The following is a 23,941-nucleotide window of genomic DNA, read 5'->3' on the forward strand; positions in this document are numbered from 1 at the left end:
GGAAGCAAAGCCGCGGCGCTGGCGAGGCCGACTCCGGGTCCCGGCCGGCGACGACCCTGTTCCGACCTCTCGGTCCTGCCCTGGCACGCGACCCGGACCCTCCGGCCCTCCCGCCTGGGGCCCCGCTCCGCCCGACTTCTCCTCGGCCGCCCGCCTCGCTGTCCTGGACAGGGCAGGAGCCGCCTGTCTTCAGCAGGAGGCGGCCCCGAGCCCGCGGAGGGAGTCGGTGACAACGCCTTGTCACCTTGTGTTACCATTGCCTCTGCCCTATCTGTCAGCCCCGGGACTGCGCCTTTTAGGAAATGGCTATGGGCACCTGCTGTGCGTCAGGCACTGTTGGTGTAGGTGCTGGGGCTGCTGGAGTGGACCTGAGAAAGTTTTCGTTCTCAGGAAGCTTACCTCCTGGTGGGGAAGAAACGGAAACTGTTAAAAACTGATCTTGAGAATAAAGATAATGTTAGGTGTTGATCTATTAATTAAGTTGGGGGTCGGTCTGATGGGGGGTTTAGGGGGCGGCGATGGTACATAGGATGGTCAGGGAAGGAAGGTTACACGGAGAACGCCAGGTTCATAAAAACCTCATCTATGAAGATCTGGGCAAGACTGTTCCAGACAGAGGGAAAAGGAAGTGCAAAGGACATTCGGGGAGCGGGCAAGGAAGAGGTTGGCCTGTTCAAGGAACCGCAATATATCCTGTGTGGCTGGAGAGTGGTAAGAAAAGACAGAGGTGGGCAGAGTCCAGATGTAGGACTTTAAGAGCCATGATAAAGAGTTTGGATTTTGTTCTAAATGCAACGGGAAGGCACCGGAGGGTTTAGAACCGGAGAGTGACAAGGGCTTATTTAATCTGTAAAGAGAGTGTCGACTGTAGGTGGGGAGGGGCAAGAATGAAAGCAGGGATACCAGTTAAGAAGCACAGTAGTCCAGGAGAGAGAGAAATGTAGCTTTAGCTAGGACGAGAGTAGTGAAGATAGGGGATGATGGGCAGATTGGATGTTTTGTAGGCAGAGGGAAGGACTTGCTGATAAACGGGGGAGGGGTTGAAAGAAAGAGAGGACTCAGGGCATGACTCCTAAATTTTTGGCCTGAGTAATGGGGTGTTTGATGATACTATTTATTGAGGTGGGATGTGGGGAGGGGCTTAGCTTGGATGGAGAATCAGAAAATAAACAAGACATTGGCATAATTTATTAGCAATACAGATGGTCTACCATATACAGTTTTGCTATCTAGTGGAGATTTCCTTTTCTTCCATGGCTCATGGACTAAACCACCATTAACCCTGACTTTGAGTCCAGCTCTTTCTTTCCCAGTTAGTTCCCCATGAGACGCTCATTTTCTCCATAAACGCCACCTAGGTCATCTCTAGAAAGACCTAGAAGATTGACATCTGTCTCTATTTTTGGAATGCCTACATGTCCACAGAACTCAGCAAGTTTCAAATTCCACCAATCCAACAGCCTTGCAGAAGTGCACAGAGTTATCAGTATCACCACATAGATTGGGCAAAGAAGTTTGATTGCTAGCCTGCAGACTTTCCTGTCCAAACATTGGTCTCTTGGGGGTGGGGGGGTAGTTTTTTATTATTATTATTAAACCATTAATTTTTCCTCTGCCACAGAAACTGATACAAGCTGATTTATATGTTCCAGGGATTTAGACATAATGAGTATCATTACTGCAGGAGGTTTCACTGTTTATTGTTGTTTAAACACTGGAGAAGTTTGGTGGAGTCATATTCTTGGCTTCTTTCTGGTGTTTCTGTTGCCAAGTAATAGAAGAAACTCCAACTATACAGTCCTGAATTCTCAAATAATGTCCACTGATGTTCACTACTGGGCAGTTGATGAGAATCCTAGGGTGAAATGTTGGAACATTTACCTATTCTAACTCCAGCTAAGTGGAACTATGACTTGATTCTTGTGTTTAAACAATACAAGTATAAATCCCTCCTTCTACCCAGGCATCCCTTCCTGGTCCCTCCAGCCTTTGCCCCTCCACGAAATGTTCTGGATCTAAGATTAAAGCATAAAAACAACCAGTACACGGTTAAAAGGATTTAAAACATTTTTTTAACCAGGTTAATAGCTGCATATCACTACAGACAATAGTCACCTATCCCATTCCTTACCAACCAGGATGTGGGGTGGGTGGCATGGGTAGGACCAAATACTCTGTTTACAGATTTCCCATTAATCCCATTAATTTGGGGCTGTTTTTAGCCCCAAGTCTCATTCTTGCTTGCCAATGTACCTAGTGTTTCAAAGTCTCAAGTCTCTCAGGACAGGACAGATCAATTCTGTTCTCCTCTATATCTCAATCTAGATTTTAGTAGAGACAAACCCTAGGAGTTAGGGACAGGTGGCGTGATGGAGTAAAAAGAATACAGAACCATATTTTAGTCCCGCCTGTGCTACTGACTTGAACTTGGGAAAGTCGTGTCACCTCTCTGGGCCTCTTTCCCCTATCTGACCAACAGACTCCCAGAGTCAGGCTTCAGTGATAGAACTTCCCCATCCTCTCACCCCTAAGCAAACCAGCTAGGCCTTTTCTATTCAGAGAGAGGATGAGCCATGAGGCTACTTAAGGCAGAAAAGCCTTGAGGACCCGGAAGAACATAGAAGGCCCCCAGGAGGGAGCTATGCTGGCAGCCTGAAGTCATAAATAGTCATTCCGTGGTTGTTAAAGGGCCGTGAACACAGCGTGCTTTATGGTGATGGATGGTAGGCTTCAGCCCAGCAGAGGCTGAATCCAAATGGGACCTCAGGGAAAGCTGTGGAGGGGAGTGTGCAATCACTCTTCTCTTTAAGGAGGATCTTTGACCTGACAGGATAGAGAACACACTACCTCCCTGGAGGTTAAGTTTACCATCCAGGCCAAGAATGTGGTGGATGCACCACATGTGTTCACCTGGTGTTTCTGGGACTAGACAAAACAAAAGAGCTAAATCCAGAGGTTAATAGTTTGTGCCTTGAGCTCAAGTCTCATTTAGTCTCATGGATTGGGTTCTGCTGGAGCTGACTTGGAGACAAGAGATTATTGTCTACTGTGCAGGAAGTTTATTAGGGTGTGCTCTTAGGATCGACTCCTGTGGGGGAAGGGAAGGAAGCAGGATTGGACAGAGGGAGCAGTTTGACTGTGGTGCAGTCACAGGAGGCTTTGGCAGAGCCCCGGGGGAGCTCTGAAGCTGGGATGGCTGTTCTGAGTTGTTCTGAGTTGGAGTAAAGGGGCCAACCAAGCCTTTGTATCTCTGCATGGACCAGTCATTGGATGTTAGTCATGGGGCATGACCTTGGGTAAGGCGGCTCTCCAGCCAAGGACAATTCCTTGAGAGAGCTGACAGCTGACAGCAGTCAACCTACAACCTCCCCAAGAGCTGGGGCCTAGGTTCTCCTGTCCTGAAAGGGGACTAGGCATGACAGTGAGGCACTTGCAACAGTGCACCCATTGTGCTGCACAGATCCACTTGCTTCTTTTTCTATTCTGAAAGCAGCACCTTTAGGACCCTGGTGGACGTCTTTTCCTGTGGGAAACTTATAAGAGGAAAGTTAGTGGGACAAAGTATAGCTCTTGCTGTTGCTGCTTCTGCTGTAGCTCACCTTAAGGTGTAACTGACATACTCATCATTTCCCTCCTCTCCTATCCATCCTAGATTCCTCTCACCCTCTGCTAGCACCTCTATACTTCTCAGGCTGTGGCTACTGTTTTTGTCCATTTACTGTAAAATAGGCCAAAGGAGAACTAAGAGACACCAGGTGGATCGTGTGGGTGCCACATCATTCCATTTTACTACTCGTGAAAAACTGAACAATCTTAGTGCCTCCCTGTGCTGAAGGCTACGTATGCTTCTCCTCTACTGGGGATGGAGTCCTCATTATTACCTGGGCAGCAGATCCAGCTCCAAAATCCCATCTTAGCATCTACTCTTTCCTGTTGTCCCTGGCACAAGCTGTTGCAGGTTGGGTTCTCTAGGAAATACTCTTGAGTTGCAGGACATTTATTGAGGAGTGCTCTTGGGACCCACATCTGTGGAGGGAGAGAAGGAAGCAGGATCTGGCAGAGGGAGAAGTCGGGTTGCAGTGCAGCCATAGGAGGACCTCAGCAGACCCTTTAGGGAGCTCTGAAGCTGGGATGTCCCTCTAGAGTTGGGCTGAGAGAGCCAGGTTTTTTGCCTTGCATTCATCAGTCACTGGATGCTAGCTGCCCCGGGTAGGTGTGATGTTGGGCAAGGGGTTCTCTTCAGCTAGTGGCAGGTTTGGGGTGGAGGGAAAGGAATAGGTCCTTCAGTCTTGAAGGGGGAATCTGGGCAGCACAGCATCCATAACAGTCTGTATCCTTCAGCTCCACCAATCAGTGTGATCTTGGCATTCACGATAAAGAGCTTTCAGTCTGGGATGGAGGGAAGGTGGATGGACCCTGTGTGCCAGGCACTGATATGCTCCCCTCACAGAACCTTAAATGCTGATGTGCTTTATTCCTTCAAACTCTCACCGTTCTCTACCGATAGGAAAATGGAGGAAAAGGATGCATTTCATAATAGAATTAATTTCGTGTCTGGACCGAAGCCTTGCCAGACTGGAGGAGGAAACAGGCGATCTATCACAAGGCGCTACCTGCAGGAGATGCCTTGATGTTGAGAGTAACAGGGAATGGAATGACTCTTTGCATTTCCTCTGTCGCAGCCACTACAACACAAGATTTATCCAACCGGAAATCTGCCCTGGTTTATTGTCTGGGTAGAGCCACAGAAACAGCTGAATAAGCTGGGACCTCCCAGTTTACACCATGGAAATCTTTGCACACTAATAGGTGCTTGATTACTATTTGCTGAAGGCATGAACGCAAGAGGCTTTGCCTTTCCATTTCATCAGAGTGGGGATGACAATAGGACCTACTACATTACATTGTTTTCTATTTCTTCTAGAATTTATTTTTGATACTTCATACTTTCCTAAAATTGTCCACTCCATCTGCTTTTTAAATCTAAGTTCCAAGAGGATAGAGCCCTTGCTTGTTTTGTCTACTGTTGTGTCCCCAGCATCAGCAAAAACCACAGAGCGGGCTTCCAGTAAATATTTGCTGTATGAGTAAACGTGTCTGGGGGAGGAAGAATTATTTTGGAAAAAAAAAGAAGGAAGAATTAATTCCTCTCCTAATCGTGACTCATTTTTTTCAGGTCACCCTTGGCCTTTTCTTATTCAAAACATCCGTGAAAAAAGCGCAGTTCCAAAGCAGTTGGCGCGGTTGATATAACAGTATTTGAAAACACCATTATCGGGAGCGCAGCAGGGCATCTGTGCTCTTGTATGAACTAGCTATGATCTTCCTCCGTAGACCATTCACATCTTTGAGACACCCTCCTCTGGGCTTCCTCCACCGTCTCCATTTCCGTTTCCCAAGAATGCGTGAGGAACCCACTGAGCCAGGCACTGTGCTAGTCCGTAAAAGTTTTGTTTTTCTGCACCAAAATTTTCACATACTGCGTTTTCCAGGGTCCACTGGGGACCCTGTGGTGACCGCACTGCAGCGCAACGTCTGGGCAGCGTTGTCGCAGCGTCCCCTGGGGGCCAGCCTGAGATCTCCTCGCCGCCCGCGGTCGGCCCGCAGTGCGCCGGCTCCCGGAGGGTTCCAAACAGTTGGGAGTTGGACTGACTCCAGCTTCGGTTCCGGGAGACCCTCCTGATCGGCCTGCCGTCCCGGGGCCATGAAGAAGGCCGTCCACAAAAGCGTTAAGGGTAACTGGGTGATGTCCTAGGGACCAAGACTTCACTTTTCCTCCTCTGTAAAATGGGAAAGACACTCTTGGGCCTCTCACCATCATTTGTTTACCAAACTATAATTTACATACAGGAAGAGCCCCCCCCCTTTTAGTGTACAGCTTTGTGAGTTTTGATAATCATATACCCACGTTTAACCACCACCACAATCAAGGTGTGGAGGTCTCACCACCCCCAAAATTACCTTGTGACGAAGCCCCTTTGCTGCCAGTGCCTTTCGCCACCCCAGTTCCTGACACTCCTGATTGTTTTCTACAGTTTTGCCCTTTCCATGGAGAATGTCACAAAAATGGAATCATATAGTATGGAGTCTTCTGAATCTGGCTTCTTTCACTTAACACTGCTGTCTTTTGAGACTGGGCTTCATAGTAGATGATATCATGAGCACTTTAATTTGCAAGCTGAGGTTGGAACTCAGACCCTGTCTATGATGCCAGTTCTCTGTTTGCTCAGGAGCCAGAGGCTCAAGGAGGGGATGACCTGTAATCCTGGAAAGTCTTGAAGATGGTAACTTCTTTATACTAGGTTACTTTATTTTCCAGACAGAGAGCATCTGTGGTTTGGGGGGAGGGTGAGGTTGGAGATAGGCAAGGACACTTGCTTGGAGTCGAAAGGGCCATGAAACCTCCCAGCTCCCTGCAGCTGGAGATGTGGGAGCATGGGAAGCCCCTCCCCCAGGAGTGGGGAGGACTCCTGGGCCCCCCAAACACCACAGTCACATGGATTTGGCAAGGTAGCAGTTTGTCACTTCTCCTTAAGGGAAAGTGTTGTGTGTGTGAAATGCTGGAAGAGTGTGCTGAAAACAAGTTTCCCCAGAAGCTTCCTGTAGACTGAAAATGAGTCTCCTCAGAAGCTTCCTCTTGGGGGAAAATAACTTGTTGTTTTAAATCACTCCTCCATCTTCGAAACTTTTCTTGTGAGATTTAGTTTTGTAGAAAACATACTTCAACACCTCCCTACCCATTTTTCCTGGATTTTCCTCCCAAATGCTTTTGTTCTACTGTCCATTTCCACTGACATTGCTTGGGTGACACGCTCTGGGTGAATGCAGTAACTCTTTCATTTCTCACTTCCACTCTGGACTCCACAATCCATGTAAGAGCCAGAGGTTTTTGTTTGTGTGTTTCTTTGAAGGCAGACCTTAGCTTGTCCTGCTGAAATTGCTTCTAAGCTTTTCCAGTGAGGTAAACCTGCCAAGCAGCCTGTCTGCTCTGCCTTTGCCCCTCCTGCCTGCCCCCTATTGGTCTCCTTTATGTTCTTTCCTGTCTCAGAATCTTGATCTAATTTGCTCTCTCCCATCCTACTTTGCTTAAAGCTTTCCTGTTGGTCTTTTCGACCTCAATTCAGATTTTACCTCCTCTGTGAAGCCTTGACCCGCCTTCCTCACGGGAGACGTTAGCCTGTTGGTCACCCTCAGAGCTCTCTGAACTTTTCCTTCATAGCATGTGTCACAGTTTGTTGTTCTAAATATGTTTACATGATTCATTGATATTTGTCTCAGCCACTAGGCTAGAAGATCCATGAGGGCAAGAAACACTTAACGTTTCCTAGCACACTGCCCGTATCAATAACTATTTGTTAAGTGAATGGATAATAATAACTAACATTAATTAAATATTCAGTGTGCTAGGCACTGTGCAAAAGCCCTTTAACCTTCTCCTTTAATTTTCATAACAACCCTCTGAGTGGGCATTTTTATTATCATCACTTTACTGATGAGGAAACTAAGGAAGAGAGAGGTTGAGTAACTGCCCCAAGGGTCTGGCTTTCTACTGTCATGCTGATGTCTAGGTGAAGGACTAAAACAAATCTCTCCTTTTTTAGAAAGACAAATCGGCCTCAAGGTCAAGCCATCTGTACACAACTTGAGCAAAACTCAGCAGACCAGACTCACTGTGGGCAGCCTGGGATTAGGCCTGATCATCATCCAGCATGGGCCCTACCTTCAGATCACCCACCTCATTAAGAAGGGGTCTGCAGCCAGGGATGGAAAACTCCAGCCAGGTGACTGTGCTTTCCCCATGCCTCCCAAACACTCCACCGCTTTCTCTCTCCCACCTGCCTTCAGGGAGACTCAGGTTTCACTGTAACAATGATGATGACATTGTTTGAGAGCTTTCAATGGGCAGGCCAGTTGGTAGTACTTGTATAACCTTCGCCGTTGGGCATTTTTATTCATTGAATTCTTACAATAACCCTCTAGGTAGGAGCTATTATCATCGCCCTTTTACAGGTGAGGAAACTGAGGCTCAGTGAGACCGAGTTCCTTGTCGAGGTTCACCCCCATCTAGCAGGTGGGATTCATATACAGGCACAGCGTCACTCCAGCGTTTATGGCTCTCTGTGGATAAAGCTTTCTTCTTTTGTAGGCAGTATTAATCATCATTAACATTTAGAAGCATGATCTTATTTCACCTTTCTGGCAATCCCTGAGGTAGATTCTACATTAAAAAAAATTTTTTTTAATTTTTAAATAGACTTTTTTTTTTTTTTTTTTTTTTTTTTTTTTTTTTGGGGCCCCCCCCCCTCTGGGCCCCCCCCCAAAAGTCCCCTGCATCGGCAGGCGGACTCTCAACCACTGCGCCACCAGGGAAGCCCTAAATAGACTTTTATTAGAGTATAATTGCTTCACAGTACTGTGTTAGTTTCTGTTGAATCAGCCATATGCATACATATATCCCCATATCCACTCCCTCTTGAGTCTCCCTCCCATCCTCCATTTCCCACCCCTCTAGGTCATTGCAAAGCACTGAGCCGGTCTCCCTGTGCTATGCTGCTGCTTCCCACCAGCCAACTATTTTACATTCAGTAGTACCTATATGTCAATGCTACTCTCACTTCACCCCAGCTTCGCCCTCCCACCCCATGTCCTCAAGTCCATTTTCTATGTCTATCTCTTTATTCCTGCCCTGCAACTAGGTTCATGAGTACCATTTTTTTTTTTTTTAGATTTCATATATACGCATTAGCATATGGTATTTGTTTTTCTCTTTCTGACTTACTTCACTCTGTATGACAGACTCTAGGTCCATCCACCTCACCGCAAATAACTCAGTTTTGTTTCTTTTTATGGCTGAGTGATACTCCACTGCATATATGTGCCACATCTTCCTTATGCATTCATCTGTCGATGGACATTTAGGCTGTTCCATGTCCTGGCTATTGTAAACAGTGCTGCAATGAACATTGTGGTACATGTCTCTTTTTGAATTATGGTTTTCTCAGGGTATATGCCCCGTACTGGGATTGCTGGGTCATATGGTAATTAGTTCTCTTTTTAGTTTTCTAAGGAATCTCCATACTGTTCTCCATAGTGGTTGTATCAATTTACATTCCCACCAACAGTGCAAGAGGGTTCCCCTTTCACCACACCCTTTCCAGCATTTACTGTTTCTAGATTTTTTGATAATGGCCATTCTGACCGGCATGAGGTGATACCTCATCATAGTTTTGATTTGCATTTCTCTAATAATTAGTGATGTTGACCATCTTTTCATGTGCCTCTTGGCCATCTGTATGTCTTCCTTGGTGAAATGTCTGTTTAGGTCTTCTGACCATTTTTTAACTGGATTGTTTGTTTTTTTGCTATTGAGCTCCATGAGCTGTTTGTATATTTTGGAGATTAATCCTTTGTCGGTTGTTTCAGTTGCAAATATTTTCTCCCATTCTGAGGGTTGTCTTTTTGCCTTGCTTATGGTTTCCTTTGCTGTGCAAAAGCTTTTAAGTTTAATTAAGTCCCATTTGTTTATTTTTGTTTTTATTTCCATTACTCTAGGAGGTGGGTCAAAAAAGATCTTGCTGTGGTTTATGTCAGAGAGTGTTTTTCCTATGTTTTCCTCTAAGAGTTTTATCGTGTCTGGTCTTACATTTAAGTCTTTAATCCATTTGGAGTTTATTTTTATGTATGGTGTTAGGTAGTGTTCTAATTTTATTCTTTTACATGTAGCTGTCCGGTTTTCCCAGCACCACTTATTGAAGAGGCTTTTCTCCATTGTATATTCTTGCCTCCTTTGTCATAAGTTAGGTGCCCATATGTGCATGGGTTTATCTCTGGGCATTCTATCTTGTACCATTGATCTAGATTTCTGTTTTTGTGCCAGTACCATACTGTCTTGATTACTGTTGCTTTGTAGTATAGTTTGAAGTCAGGGAGCCCGATTCCTCCAACTCTGTTTTTCTTTTTCAAGATTGCTTTGGCTGTTTGGGGTCGTTTGTGTTTCCACACGAATTGTAAAATTCCATATGAATTTTTTGTCCTAATTCTGTGAAGAATGCCATTGATAGTTTGATAGGGGTTGCATGGAATCTGTAGATTGCTTTGGGTAGTATAGTCATTTTCACAATATTGATTCGTCCAATCCAAGAACATGGTATATTTCTCCATCTGTCTATGTCATCTTTGATTTGTTTCATGATTGTCTTATAGTTTTCTGAGTACAGGTCTTTTGCCTCCTTAGGTAGGTTTATTCTTAGGTATTTTATTCTTTTTGTTGCAGTGGTAAATGGGAGTGTTTCCTTAATTTCTCTTTCTGATTTTTCGTTGTTGGTGTATAGGAATGCCAGAGATTTCTGTGCATTAATTTTGTATCCTGCGACCTTACCAAATTCCTTGATTAGATTCTACATTAAACCACCTTACAGAGAAGGAATCAGATATTTAGTAACTTGTACCTTGTCACACCAAGGAGTGGGGATTTGAACCCTCTCTGTTACACTCTTTGTCAGTACTGCCCTGCTTCTCTTGGCTTTGGGTGAATGAATTTTCCATCCAATTCAAGACATTTTCCCAGTGCCTACTCTGGGCCTGGTGCTGTGCTCAGGAGTCAGGGATGCACAATGGGATGGTAAGGTGGTGGGAAGGAAAGACCATTCAGTGGGAGCTGGCCTGAATTCAGGCCCAGGCTCTGCCACTTTCTAGTTCTGTGACCTTGGACAAAATCCATTAACTTTTCTGGCCTTAGTCACCTCATCTCTAAATTGGGATAATACCACCTTTGTCAGAAGTTGCTAGGATTTGATGAGATAATCTTTATGAAAGTGCTTTGAGGACTACAGTGCTATGGAAATACTGGCAGTCATTTCTCTTAGGCTGTTCTTACTTAGAGATTCTTTAGATTGGTATCTTTTTCGTTGTTGTTTTTAACCACAAATGATTGTGGTACAGGAGCCCCCAGTGGATTAAACCACTGGTTTGCAACTCTGGTTACCTATTAGAATTGCCTGGAGACCTTTTTAAAGCAAAAATGCCTTGGCCCCATGTCCCCAGAGGTTCTGATTCAATTGGTTTGGCTTTGGGGATAGGGCAGTTCATGGTTTAAAAGCTCCTCAGGTGATTCTAATTGCAGCTAGGGTTAGAAGCAGTGGATTAAAGAATTAAGTAGATCAATGATGCTATTACAAAAGTTTACCTCATCTTAAAATCCAAAGCACTTTCTCCACATAGAAAATGGTGCCGGGGAACAAACTGACAGAAAGAGAGTTCTGGACGCTCCAGACCAAAAGAGCTCTAGGCCAGGTCCCATGGGCCTTTTCTGCTTGTTCTCCTTAGCTTCTCTGGGGTCAGGGGACAGATGCTGGTTGATAACCAGAGTGCACACTCACTAGAGTGGGACAGGAGTATGCTTTCATGCACATGAAACAGGATCTCCTGGTGGGGCTACAGTTAGTGGGCTCCTGGAGGTCAGAGGCAGTCTTGAAATCACCTTTTAAATCCACAACTTACCTACAGCACTGGCACATTAATTATGTCTGTGTTTGATAAGTGAATAGCAAGTATTTGTCCTAGGCATTTTGCAAGGTGTTTCCACATCTATTATCTCATTTAATCTTTGCAACACTCCTGGAAGGTAGATAACAAAACATAGAGCCTTAGAGAGATGAAGTAATTTGTTCAATACAGAGCTAAGTGGGTGGTCAGAGCTGAGACTTGAAACCATATCTGCTTAGAAAGTCCATACCTTTGACTAGAAAAGAGATTTCAATAGAGAATAAGTCCAGGGCCCCAAATCTCTTCATGACAAGTCAGCCACTTCTCTTCAAGGTCTAGGTTTCAAAGACTGTAACTCAGTCCTTTTGACAATGATTATGAGATTCTGAGAGGTGATGAACCTGATGTTTTTTTGACCCCATTACCTCCCAGCCCCATTATTTCTCATTCATGTGCTTTGAATTTCTCTCTTTTTGGTGTTTAATAATAGGGCTTCATCTTGATTTCCTAATTAGTTTATTCTGGCTAAACTTTAAAATCCTTTTGGCTAGTATAGCTTTAGCAAACTCTGATATCCAGAGTCTTAAGAAATTAATATAGCTTTTTCTCCCTTTTCTCGGAGAAATTAATATAGCTTTGAAGGTAAATACAAGTCATGCACTGGTCACCACCCTTACTAGGCCACATTCATTCAATAAGCCTTTCCTGAATGCCTGCTCTGTGTAGGCATCCTGCTAGGCGCTGTGGTATAATGATGAGCCAGACATACATGGTCTCTAACCACACAGAGCTTATGGAATTTACAGCCTAGTTTGTAGAGATGGTAGTGGCTTGGCTGCTGCAAAGTTGATTAAATATAGGTAATCAAGACAGTTTATATAATGTAGCTCCTATAGCCCATTAAATCAGGAAGAAAATGTATAATGTTGATATTCATAAATACTAAATTGGTGTTTCTTTATGAAAGGCAACATTAATGTCTATTGCCAGAGTACTCACATTCACACAAAGATATGTCTGGTTTACAGCCAGGACGGTCAGGGAATTAAGCTGTTTATTTTCTGCCCTCATGATAAAAGTCACCCTTTAACAACATAAGCAGAATGACAAGCCATAAACACTCCTTTTAAGATTAGGCAAGTAAGCTCATCCAGTGAGGTTTTCTTCCTCCCCCCACCATTTTAATTAACCTCCATAGGGTGAACAGTTTTAGATCACACAATCTGCAGGTTGCCGGCAGAAGCCCTGTTGCATTCTGAAGTTAGCCCCAGCTATTTTTAAAGACCAAAGTAGGAGGTTTTCTTCACCCTTCTAAGTATTCTTTAATACTGTGAACTTTCGTTTCTGATAGGATCTAGCACTATGGAAATTTGTCCTTGGCATTCCTTGGAGGCTTCCTTTGGGATCAGCATAATTCCCAATTATAGCACAGTGGGGAGTAGTATCAGAGAATGTACTTCATCTTGACTTTTCTCCTCTGAGGTTAGGCTTCAGCTGTCTTTGAGGTTGATTGAGGGGTCTCTAGCTTCCCATGCACAGAGAGGTGAACATATCCTTTGGGACTCATTGGGGTCACTTTATCCGATGTTAGCTATAAGGTATCCATGACCATTTGGCAGGATGTTGGCAAGAGCTGATGACTAAGATTTTACCCAATGTGAGTCTGTCTGTCCTTAAAAAGCAATTTCCCTGTTCCTTCCTCTCTTGCTGAATGCCCTTGTAGTAGTCAGAAGTCTTCAATGCAAGCAATAGAAAAGTTCTGTTAAGGCATTGGATTTAGAACACTGAGTCTGACAGAATTGCCAGAAAGCCTGGAGAACCAGGTTTGGAAAATGGTGAGAGAACAAAGGGCCATGGAAACTGGGTGCTCCTGTCACATCTCTGCATCTCCTGCTCCAGGTTCAGTGACCCAGGGAGACTGACAAATAACTGGACCTAGTTTACATGTTCATGCCCTAGCTGCTGCGTACAAGTGAATAACTGGTCTTTTAAACATCCAGTTTGGAGATCCAGGAGCTTGCTGTCAAGATGTGGTTCTCTTCCTATCTGCTGGGGGCTCAGGAGCTCCATGGTTGGCCATCACCCTCCCCTGTCTGTTCAGCACTGTGCTATGGTAGGGGACCTAGCTGTCAAATCCCTTTGAGCTGACATACTCTCTGTATACATAGCTTAAACTTAATTAAAGCATGCTAATTGTCCAGTGTTTCATGTAGAATTACTTGCTCAACGAATACTATGTAAGGGCAAACATTAAACTGAAAGGCTTGATGTTTAATATGACCTGCTTACCGTGGAGGGCATTGGAAATGGCCAGGCAGGTATAATAGAAAGGTCATTTATTCACTTAGTGTTAAGTGGTTTTTTCTTTAATAGTAATAGCCAGTTTATTTTACTTGAAACACATTTTTAGAATCCTAAAGGATGATTCAGATTATAAATGGTTTTTAGCCTCTGTCACACCAAGGACTTTAGAAATGTAAAAATGTGCTACAGTATCTACCACCACACTATTAAAAAACATCTTGCATGTATTCTTCATTATTCAGAGGATACTTATGTCACTAAGAGGGTCATTTTTATTAAATAAAGGCTGAAGCCTGGCTTTGGTTCAAAATGAACCAACAATACGAACCCATAAAATGAAATACCTCACCCCCCCCCAAAAAAAAAAGAAAAACATCGCACAATAAAGCCAGAAATGGTATGTCCTTTTAAACCATTATCTTAATTTTACTGATTTTTTTTCCCTTTCCAGGTGATGTTTTGATTACTGTTGGCAATGCCAATGTGTTAGGATATACTCTTCGAGAATTTTTAAAGCTTTTGCAACATATCACCGTAGGAACAGTGCTACAAATCAAGGTTTACCGAAATTTTATTGACATACCCCAAGAATGGCAAGAAATATATGATTTAATCCCTGAGACCAAATTCCCAATTACACGGTAAGTAGTTAAGTTTAGGAAATCTTTGTTATACTACAGAATTCCCCAGGGTCTATGAAGTAGAGTCTTAGTTTAATGTGAGAACTATCAGTTGGACCATGTAGGAGGGATTGATGACACTGCCACAATTTAGTGGGTTTCTAAGTCCTTTTGCAAAGTACAATCTGTAGGACCTAATATGAGGCAGAATGATAAAGGCAAGAGCCTTGGACATGGAGTTTAAAAAAAGACCAAACTATCCAATGGCAACTCCACCTCCAAACCTACATGCGTGACTCTGCCTTTTCCAAAGTTAGCCCTTAAACATGTGCTGTGAATCCCATTTCCTCATTTGTCTCCAGCATATTCAACTTCTCTCTCTGGATCCTTCCCAATAACATTTAAGCCCTTTTAAAACCTCTACCATCTTAGCAAACCCCACCTAATTCCACTCTCCTCTCCTTTCCCTTCCAGCCACTGTCCTGTCCCTTGACTCCAAACCCATTGAAAGAGCTGTATTAGACTTTGCCATTTCCTCAGGAGACACCATTTCCCCCCTCAGTGCAGGCCTTGGCTGAGTCCTTTTTCCCAGGGTCACCTACAACCTTCATGCTGCTGATTTCAGTGGGCTCTTCTCAGTCTTTATTTTGCTTGGCTTCTGAACAGCATTAGACACTGTACACTCAACTCTGGTTGAAACATCATTTTCCCCAGACTTCTGGGATACCATACTCCCATGATGTTCCTATTTCCTCTAGTCACTTCCTCTTGATCTCCTTTTACCCAACCTTGGAGTTCCTCAAGGTTTAATCTTTGGCTTTCTTCTCTCAATCTCCTAAGCAAACTCCTTGATTTCTCTAAAAATAGAACTACCATATGACCCAGCAATCCCACTACTGGGCATATACCCTGAAAAACCATAATTCAAAACGAGACATGTACCACAATGTTCACTGCAGCAACCTAAGTGTCCATCGACAGATGAATGGATAGAGAAGATGTGGCACATGTATACAATGGAATATTACTCAGCCATAAAAAGAAACGAAATTGAGTTATTTGTAGTGAGGTGGCTGGACCTAGAGACTGTCATACAGAGTGAATAAGTCAGAAAGAGAAAAACAAATACCGTATGCTAACACATATATATGGAATCTAAAAAAAAATTGGTTATGAAGAACCTAGGGGCAGGACAGGAATAAAGATGCAGATGTAGAGAATGGACTTGAGGACACGGGGAGGGGGAAGGGTAAGCTGGAATGAAGTGAGAGAGTGGCATGGACATATATACACTACCAAATGTAAAACAGATAGCTAGTGGGAAGCAGCCGCATGGCATAGGGAGATCATCTCGGTGCTTTGTGACCACCTAGAGGGGTGGGATAGGGAGGGTGGGAGGGAGATGCAAGAGGGAGGAGATCTGGGGATATATGTATATGTATAGCTGATTCACTTTGTTATAAAGCAGAAACTAACACAACATTGTAAAGCAATTATACTCCAATAAAGATGTTTAAAAAAACTTGATTTCTGTGGTTTCTATTAGTATCCATAAATTAATAATTTTCAAATTGTATTGTCTCCAAACTTGTATAAATATCCACTTGATATCTGCATTTGTATGTATCATAAACCCCTCAAACTCATTATGCCTAAAATCAAAAGCCAGCTTGCCACTGTCCTAGTGGAAGAACACTCACATAGTCAAACAAGTCAGAAATTTATGGGTTGTGCTTGATTTCTCCATCTCTCCTTTTCTTTAAGTGACAAATTCAGTGCTCTGATGCAAGAGTGGTCCTTATTAATTCTGACCAGATTACTGACCACTAGTTGCTACAGCTGTGCACCTTTGCTTATTGGGATGGGCTCAAAGAAATATGGCTAGGGACTTTACTAAGACTAAAAAATGGCCCATATTCCATAGACATTACTTTAGAGTCCAACTTGTGGCCCTAGGAACTGATATGGCCAGCAGATGTGCTTTGCTTATCTTCCTCAGTGTTTTAAACACTGTAGAGAGAAAGGAGGATACATAGGGGGTGCTTTTCCAGGGGGCAGTAATACGCTATTTCTTGACCTGGGCAGTAGCTACCAAGGTATTTATAATTTTTTTCATTCAACTTTTTTGCATTTTTCTGTGTATTTCAAAAAAATTTTTTTTTTTTTGTGGTACGCGGGCCTCTTACTGCCGTGGCCTCTCCCGTTGTGGAGCACAGGCCCCGGACGCGCAGGCTCAGCGGCCATGGCTCACGGGCCCAGCCGCTCCGTGGCATGTGGGATCTTCCCGGACCGGGGCATGAACCCGTGTCCTCTGCATTGGCAGGTGGACTCTCAACCACTGCGCCACCAGGGAAGCCCTCAAAAAAGTTTTTAATGAAAAAATATTTGAATCGGTAAATTTACAAATCTAAGATTTCATGCAAAGAGTCTTTATCTCTGGTTTCTCCTGAAAAAACTAGAAGATGGGCTTGCATTCCCACACGGTGACAGTGGACTAGAGCTGGGCAGTTGTCCCCTTCAGATGAGGTACAGATTGGGGAAAAAATTAGCAATAACTAAGCCAATCCTGATTTGATTAAAAATCATTAATGATAATAGTGATAACTGCTTACTGTGTGGTGGGCACTGCTTTACAAGCATTATACCATTTAATCCTCATGCCAATTCTTTTTATTTATCCTCATTTTATAGATAAGAAAACTGAAGGCAATAGAGTGTATAAACTTGCCAGAGGCCACAGGGCTAAGTGGTATATGACTGTCTCCAGAGCAGCAATGTCCAATAAGAACTTTCTGTGATAGTGGAAATGTTCTGTATCTGCGTTATCCCATGTGGTAGCCACTAGCCACAGGTGGCTACTAACCCCTGAAATGTGAAGATTTGTAACTGAGGAATTTTAAATTTTATTCAAGTTTAACCAGTTTAAATTTAGCAGCCACACGTAGCTGGTAGGCCTTGTACTGGGGAGTTCAGCTCCCGAACCTGAGCTCTTAACCATTTGCTTATAGAACAACTACATTCTAAGCAGAGTTTGAGATTCAGAATACTAAAAATCTAAGGATGGCAGATTGACCATTCAAAAGCAAACACAGAACAGCACAACTTAAGTATGAGGCTAAAATCCACAAACTTAGGAACAATATCAATCATGTTCTGAATCCCTTTCTTAATTAAGCAAAGTGCTTATAGCTAAGGCATTTTAGCATCTTCTGTGGAAGAGGGCGGGGAAGGGGCAGAAGTGGAAGGAAAAGGCTTATTTGGTATGACTTCCTTCAGGAGCAAACAGCACTGTGTGCACAACAGAGAGAATACTCCATATGATGCTCTGGGCAGGCCTAGTCGTATAGAAACTGCTTCCAGCTAACCTTGACCTCTGCTGGCTTGTGGCGTCACTATCTAATGCAGTTCAATAAGAACCGGGCTCTGCTGCCTGTCCTTGATGGTTATCTAACACAGTTACAAAGGATGTCCTTTGCACTCTGAAGGCAAACTGTTCTAGTCCTGAGATCTGAATCTCCTTGCACAGCACTAAATCAAGGATTAAAAGAAAATAGTACAATTAAAACTAGTGGCCCTTTGTAAAATTGACTCCATACCAACTGTCACTTCCAGAAGAGATAAACTTTAGGAAAAGCTTCAAAAGCTTAGGAGCAAATAAAACAGGCAGGCCTCCAAGGATGTTAGTGAAAACACCAGTAAGTCTGATAGCTTGGAGGGACTGGTGTAGGGAAGAAATCTATTTCCTATTAGCAGCACAGAAAGTAACAGAGAAGGTAACCGAGGTTCATAATTACAAAGGTCTGGTTTTGGATCTGCTGGCAAATCCAACACCAGAATGAGAGGTAGCAGGTAACAGACAGCATTTGCTCAGAAAAATAATAGCAGGCACACGTGCTGCCATTAGAAAAGTTCAAGAAACCTGCTGTTGGCAAATTACAAAAAAAAAGTCTTTATAAGTTTTTGGATGGCAACAGCGAGGTGGAATAGTGAATGATGAGACATCTGGATAGAAGGGTATTCTACAGATCCACATATGTAAACCCAAATGAGAAGCAAAGAATGATGCTCAGGGGAGGAAAGAAAAAGACTCAGATTAGCATGTTGAAGATCTTTGAGGGCCATTATTTCTGGATGCCCCCTTGGAAATCAGTAATATTCTGTTATTGCTGACCCCACGTGACCCATGAAAACTGAGTTCTGTGGAGGAGATGGCCACATTGACCTGTCATTCTGTGTGAAGTGAAATTAACCCACCGTTAAGGCCTGCTAATATTCTGGTCAATAGTCTGGCTTAAGTCTGTGCAAAGCTTTTTAAAGTAATGTGAAATAATTTAGGGCAGAATTTGATTTCCATTTAGGAATGGAAAATTTAAAGGTCATTTTTTTTTTGGCCACATCTCGTGGCTTGTGGGATCTTAGTTCCCCTACCAGGGATTGAACCTGTGTCCTCGGCAGTGAAAGCTCAAGCCCTAACCACTGGACTGCCAGGGAATTCCCTAAAGGTAATTTTAAAAAGAGAAAATTTTCAATAACACAGAAAGGTAGTGTTAAAGCTAAATTGTATTCTTTCTTTTACGAACCAAAGCAGGTTGTAAGAATCTCTTAGGTGATAATGAATGTGCAGACATTAAGAATCCATTTCATTCACTATTCTTCTCATTTCAGCACCACAAAGAAAACTGAGGAGGCAAAAGATGACTCTTTCACAAGCAGTGATGACGATGAAGATGCAGTTTTAGATATAAGACTTAAGTACTATAAATACCCACGGTCCACTGGGCATTACCCTGCCAGGAGACCGATGTCTATCTCCAGAGAATGGCATGGATATAAAAAGAAGAACTGTACTTTTAGTGTAGGAAAAGACAGTAACTGTGATGTGATGATTCACAGAGACCACAAGAAAGAAGTGAGTGCCCCTTCTCCATACTGGACAATGGTGAAGCAAGATGACAAAAGCTCCTCCTCCTCCTCGGCCTCCTCTACCTCAGATGCATTTTGGCTCGAAGACTATGCCCATGCTGAAAAGGGCAAGAGGGAACCTGTATCAAAAGTTGATTAGGAGGCGACTTCCCTGGCCCCTTTCTCTCGGACCAATGAACCTTGCCCGGGAGCGTTCCCAAATAAAGCTTGCTTAAGTTCAAAAAAAAAAAAAAAAAAAAAATTGGTTGGGCAGCAGTTTGCAAATCTGTGACCACAGATTTGTCTTGAAAACATTTGTCTTGAAATGGCCACATTTCATTTGTCTTGAAAACACCCATTTTTTGTGCACTGCCATGTATACGTTTGCTATACTTACAGGAATATGTACAGACTTAACATTTCTCTTTCACGAGTGTGTTGTAAAGCCTTTAGAGACCTTCTTCAGTGTGATATCCAAAGATTTCCTTGGGGTTTCACAGGCCTCACAGTTATTCAGATCCTTAGGACCCTCCTTTCTGAGAAGAATGTCTCATCATTTAGAAAATGCAGCAGAGGAACCCAATATCAGAATGTGTAAACACAGTAGAGAATTTTACTCTTCAAGTATCACATTTTACTTTAGTTTCTCGTTTGTAAACTTCAAGTGCCCTACTTAAAAGAAATGAGATTTCTGCCTAGTTGTTCACACTAGTTTTTTCCCCCCTTTTCAGCCCCACTTTTACCTTTTTTTAAAAAATATTTATTTATTTGGCTGCACCGGGTCTTAGTTGTGGCATGTGGGATCTTTCATTGTGGCGTGCAGGCTCAGCAGTTGTGGCACAAGGGCTCTCTAGTTGTGGCACATGGGCCCTTGAGCGCTCGGGCTTAGTTGCCGCACAGCATGTGGGATCTTAGTTCCCCGACCAGGGATCCAACCCGTGTCCCCTGCACTGGAAGGTGGATTCTTAACCACTGGACCACCAGGGAAGTCCCCCTACTGTTACTTTGAATGTTGGGTTGATAGTTAATTACTTGAAAGAGACAGGATAGAAACAGATGAGGGAGAAGGCAAGAAAAAAACCCCATAAAATTCTGCCACAGTGAAGATAAACATAAAATGAAGCAGTGTGAATACAGGATATGACTGGCAGGGAATTTATATTTTTCACAAATAACTCTTTCGCAAAAACGGCAAAAAGGGGGTAAAACCCAGACCATTTAATTATTCTTACCCAAGAAGACAGACTTTTAACTGTGTTTATCTTAAAAAGCCACCAATAATAATCTGGAAATAGTTACTCTGATAGCCACTTAGCCTTAATTTTTAATAGTTTCTCATGCTTCTGTACTTTATTATTATATTCCTGTTCTCCTTTAAAGCATCTAAAACAAAAACTCAGCATGTATCAAATACGTGTTGATTAACTGATTAGGAAAAATGCAAGAAAAACATTTAAACAGAAGTTTTATTGACTTTAGGTCAGTTGGGAACAATTACCCGCATTTATGCTTTATGATATTTCATCTCATTGGAAAAAAAGGTAAATGTTACATTAGAGACTTTTCACTTTCACATACTTGCTGCTCTTAGTTGAGAAAATGTTCAGCTCTTTCCTGCAATATGTGTTTCAGTACTACAACTCATCAACGAAAGGTGTATGCCCCAAATTTCCACTTGCTGCCATTGACTTCCGGCCAGAAACAAACTTCTTTGCAGCCTTTAAGTAAACAAACAAAATAAGACAGAAAGTTAATAGAAATAAGCAAGTAGATAAACTTCTGTTCCTTTGAGTATTTCATCCTACGTGTGACTGAGCAAGTGTGGTGCTCTAAATATGAGCGTAGCTGTTAAAGAGGGAAAAGAAAACCCTTCTGACGTTGCAAAACAGGGCAGAGTCTCCTTGAGCAGAGCTGTACTTCCCTGCTTTGGTATTGCAATGGCAAGTAGTCTGAGTCAATAAAAATAAACTGATTGTTAACTTAAAAGTTACACTTTATATCCTAGTATTCCTTATGCCGCTACTTTGAGTCCAAAGGCTGGTTGTTTAGGTTAAGTGCAATACCACGAGGAGCAGTCCCACATTATCTCAGGTCAGCTTTTTTAATAAAGAGACAGTGTTGCAGGCAGCTGGGTTGGACTCACATGATAGTATGGTATATAAGATGAGCACAGCCATTTGGAAGAGTATGTAATGATGAATTTATGGTTCAAGTGAAATCAAGTCAGGGCTGCTATCTTAAAATAGCCTGCTTCTTTTTTCTATCCCCAAGGGGAGACCCCTTGGTGAGAAGATGGTTAAGACCTCGACCATGGAAGGGGAGTTGGCATTTTTAATACAGAAAGGACTGATTTTGTGTTCATTCTGTAGTTCATGTACTTGTTAGGCATAGCAGGGAATACAAAGAGGTATAAGACATAGTCCTTGCCCTCAAAACAACTCAATTTTATAGGAAACAATATATGTGAAAAAAAAAATAGAGCAGGGGCAGGAGAAGGTCTTATGTTGAGAAGACTAAAGAAAATCTTGAGATGGTAGATTGCGAAAGATTGGCAGGATAGAGTTTATTTCTTAGGAGTGAGGAGGAAAATACCAAACTTGACAATTAGGTTGAATCGTATGAAACTGCCAATATTTGACTCTTCTTGACCTTTAAGAATTTAAAATGGTTTAACCTAATGGTAATTTAGTTGCATGAGGAAGATACATCACCCTGAGTTGACAAGGAAGCTATCTGCAGATATGGGGATGAGCCCTTCTCCCTCCACACCAGGTACATAGGCACCAAACACCACGAGAACAGCATATACAGCCCAAGGAAGGTTATGCATTCCTTCTGAAACTGGATCATTAAGGACAAGTTATTTGATGTTAAATAAATTTTCATTTGCTTACATTTATGACATCAGCGTCAGCTACCGAGTCAATCTGCTGAAGGACTGTGGATGGCGGCACATATGAACCAGCAACTAGAGCCTGGGACCCAACTTCATCCAGGAAACCCTCAGAAGACTCCACTGACATTAGGTACCCAGCTTTCAGCTTGTTCCTGTCCAATAAAAGGTGTGTAACTAAGGCAGACGCCAGTTTTACAGAGCAAGGCAAAGTATGTTCCCACACCCTTAAACATGTTTGGGTAAATATACAAACTAACTAACAGCTTTGAAATCTTACAGTGCTAAAGGTCTCCATTCTATTTCTTCAATTCACCAACTATTTTAGATACATTTTTGGTGATGGTTTTAGGTATCTCTATTAAAGAACATCCCTATGTGGGCTCTTCTCACTGTCTCTTTAGCAGAATGCTGTGTGCTGATAATATAACTTCCCTTAACCCCACCCCTAGCCCATTTGTGTGCTGGGATTTGTCTCACTGAGGGTAGGGCAAGTGGGGAAGAACAGTATAGGTCTTATAAGTCCCTGTAGCTTAAATATGGGCAGAAAAACATCAATTTGAAATAAAACAAAATCCAATTCATACTTATCCCAGAAAGAAATTATGTTCAATAAGGCACTTGAGTTATTTAACTCAAACTAATCTCCTTGGCACTCTGTAGCAAGACTTCCATTTAAACATAATTACAATTTAATGTAGCAATTTTACCACACTGTCCACTTAATTGAAAAAAGATTTACCTGCAATAAACTTTACCAAGTGATTATTAGTTTGTCCCTTCAGCAATGACACCTCACCTTCTCTTTTTCACTATAGGAGGATTAAGAACCTTACAAAAAAAGTATCAACTCCATCAAAATGGCAGAAAAAAAATATATCTTGACATTAACAACTAAAATTCCATTTTCTAAATGTTGCTATACCTGATAAGAACTGTGCCACACTTATTAAGAAAATACATTTTCTTAAATAAATTAGATTTGAAACAGATTTCTCCTAAGCTTATCCATTGTTTCAATTTATTATAAGGTTTGTTTCTGATGCAATCATGCAGAGCTGCATCCTATCGATCCCTGGTTCCATGTATACAATATTTAATAAATTGTGTTGTACTTATTTGAGAGATGCACTTCTTAGTGTGTTCAGTATAACAAAAGTAATAATACTAATGAGAACAGAAATGGTAAAAGACTGTTCCCTCCTGGGGTGTAATTCACCCTGTCATATTTCCTTTGTGGGCAATACTAAATGATCATAGAGGCCTCCGGAGTTTTAGGATTCACACATTCTGAAATGTCCTAAATGGATGGGGTCAAATTTAAATGTTTTGAACTCCTGTATGAAAATGCAAGCTGATTTCCAACTCTGTCCAAAATCTGTCTCTTTTAGAGAAACTCCCAGAGCTACTGAGTTAAGAGGAGTTGTTAGCACTTTCAATGTGCGAATTTAAAAATCACCAAATAGGAGACAGATATTGCAATCTTTTAATCAGATATATTTTTTGGTCTATCAAATCAGTAAAGAGGAAAAAGTTGCCAATGGTTATGGTACAACAGGCACTCTCATATATACTGACAACGTGCTTATCAACTGGTAAAACCTTTCAACATTGTGACTCCAAAATATAAAAATAATACATAAACACAAACGTATATTTTAATGCACAGCCTTTTCATTATAATGTTTATAACTCCTGGCCCAGTTGAGAATCTATACCAAGAAAGTAATATGAAATA

At 42.4% G+C, this 23,941-nt stretch overlaps 2 protein-coding genes across 2 annotated transcripts in view; one reads left to right on the forward strand and one right to left on the reverse strand.

The window, feature by feature from the left end:
* Nucleotides 1-5,704: 5,704 nt before the first annotated feature.
* Nucleotides 5,705-19,470, forward strand: PDZD9 (PDZ domain containing 9). Its single transcript, XM_024744349.1, has 4 exons — nucleotides 5,705-5,735; nucleotides 7,602-7,781; nucleotides 14,240-14,429; nucleotides 19,074-19,470. Exons 1-4 carry the CDS (start codon nucleotides 5,705-5,707, stop codon nucleotides 19,468-19,470), a joined length of 798 nt encoding a protein of 265 aa, XP_024600117.1.
* A 1,288-nt stretch (nucleotides 19,471-20,758) lies between these two features.
* Nucleotides 20,759-23,941, reverse strand: part of UQCRC2 (ubiquinol-cytochrome c reductase core protein 2) — a 30,332-nt gene continuing 27,149 nt past the window's right edge. Inside the window, exons 13-14 of the mRNA XM_024744525.1 lie at nucleotides 22,205-22,358; nucleotides 20,759-21,028 (exon numbers count right to left, since the gene is read on the reverse strand). Coding sequence (XP_024600293.1) covers nucleotides 20,945-21,028; nucleotides 22,205-22,358 — 238 coding nt within the window. The 3' untranslated portion in view covers nucleotides 20,759-20,944. The remainder of the gene's footprint in view (nucleotides 21,029-22,204; nucleotides 22,359-23,941) is intronic.

Source organism: Neophocaena asiaeorientalis, unplaced genomic scaffold (genome assembly GCF_003031525.2).
Source record: "Neophocaena asiaeorientalis asiaeorientalis breed wild unplaced genomic scaffold, Neophocaena_asiaeorientalis_V1.1 scaffold91, whole genome shotgun sequence".
Lineage (NCBI taxonomy): Eukaryota > Metazoa > Chordata > Mammalia > Artiodactyla > Phocoenidae > Neophocaena > Neophocaena asiaeorientalis.

Excerpts from the sequence above, each read along its gene's own strand:
- PDZD9 (XM_024744349.1), top strand. The coding sequence starts at position 5,705 with ATGAAGAAGGCCGTCCACAAAAGCGTTAAGG. Across the intron at positions 7,782-14,239 it reads GGATGGAAAACTCCAGCCAG|GTGATGTTTTGATTACTGTT; the intron begins GTGACTGTGCTT and ends TTCCCTTTCCAG. Across the intron at positions 14,430-19,073 it reads ACCAAATTCCCAATTACACG|CACCACAAAGAAAACTGAGG; the intron begins GTAAGTAGTTAA and ends TTCTCATTTCAG.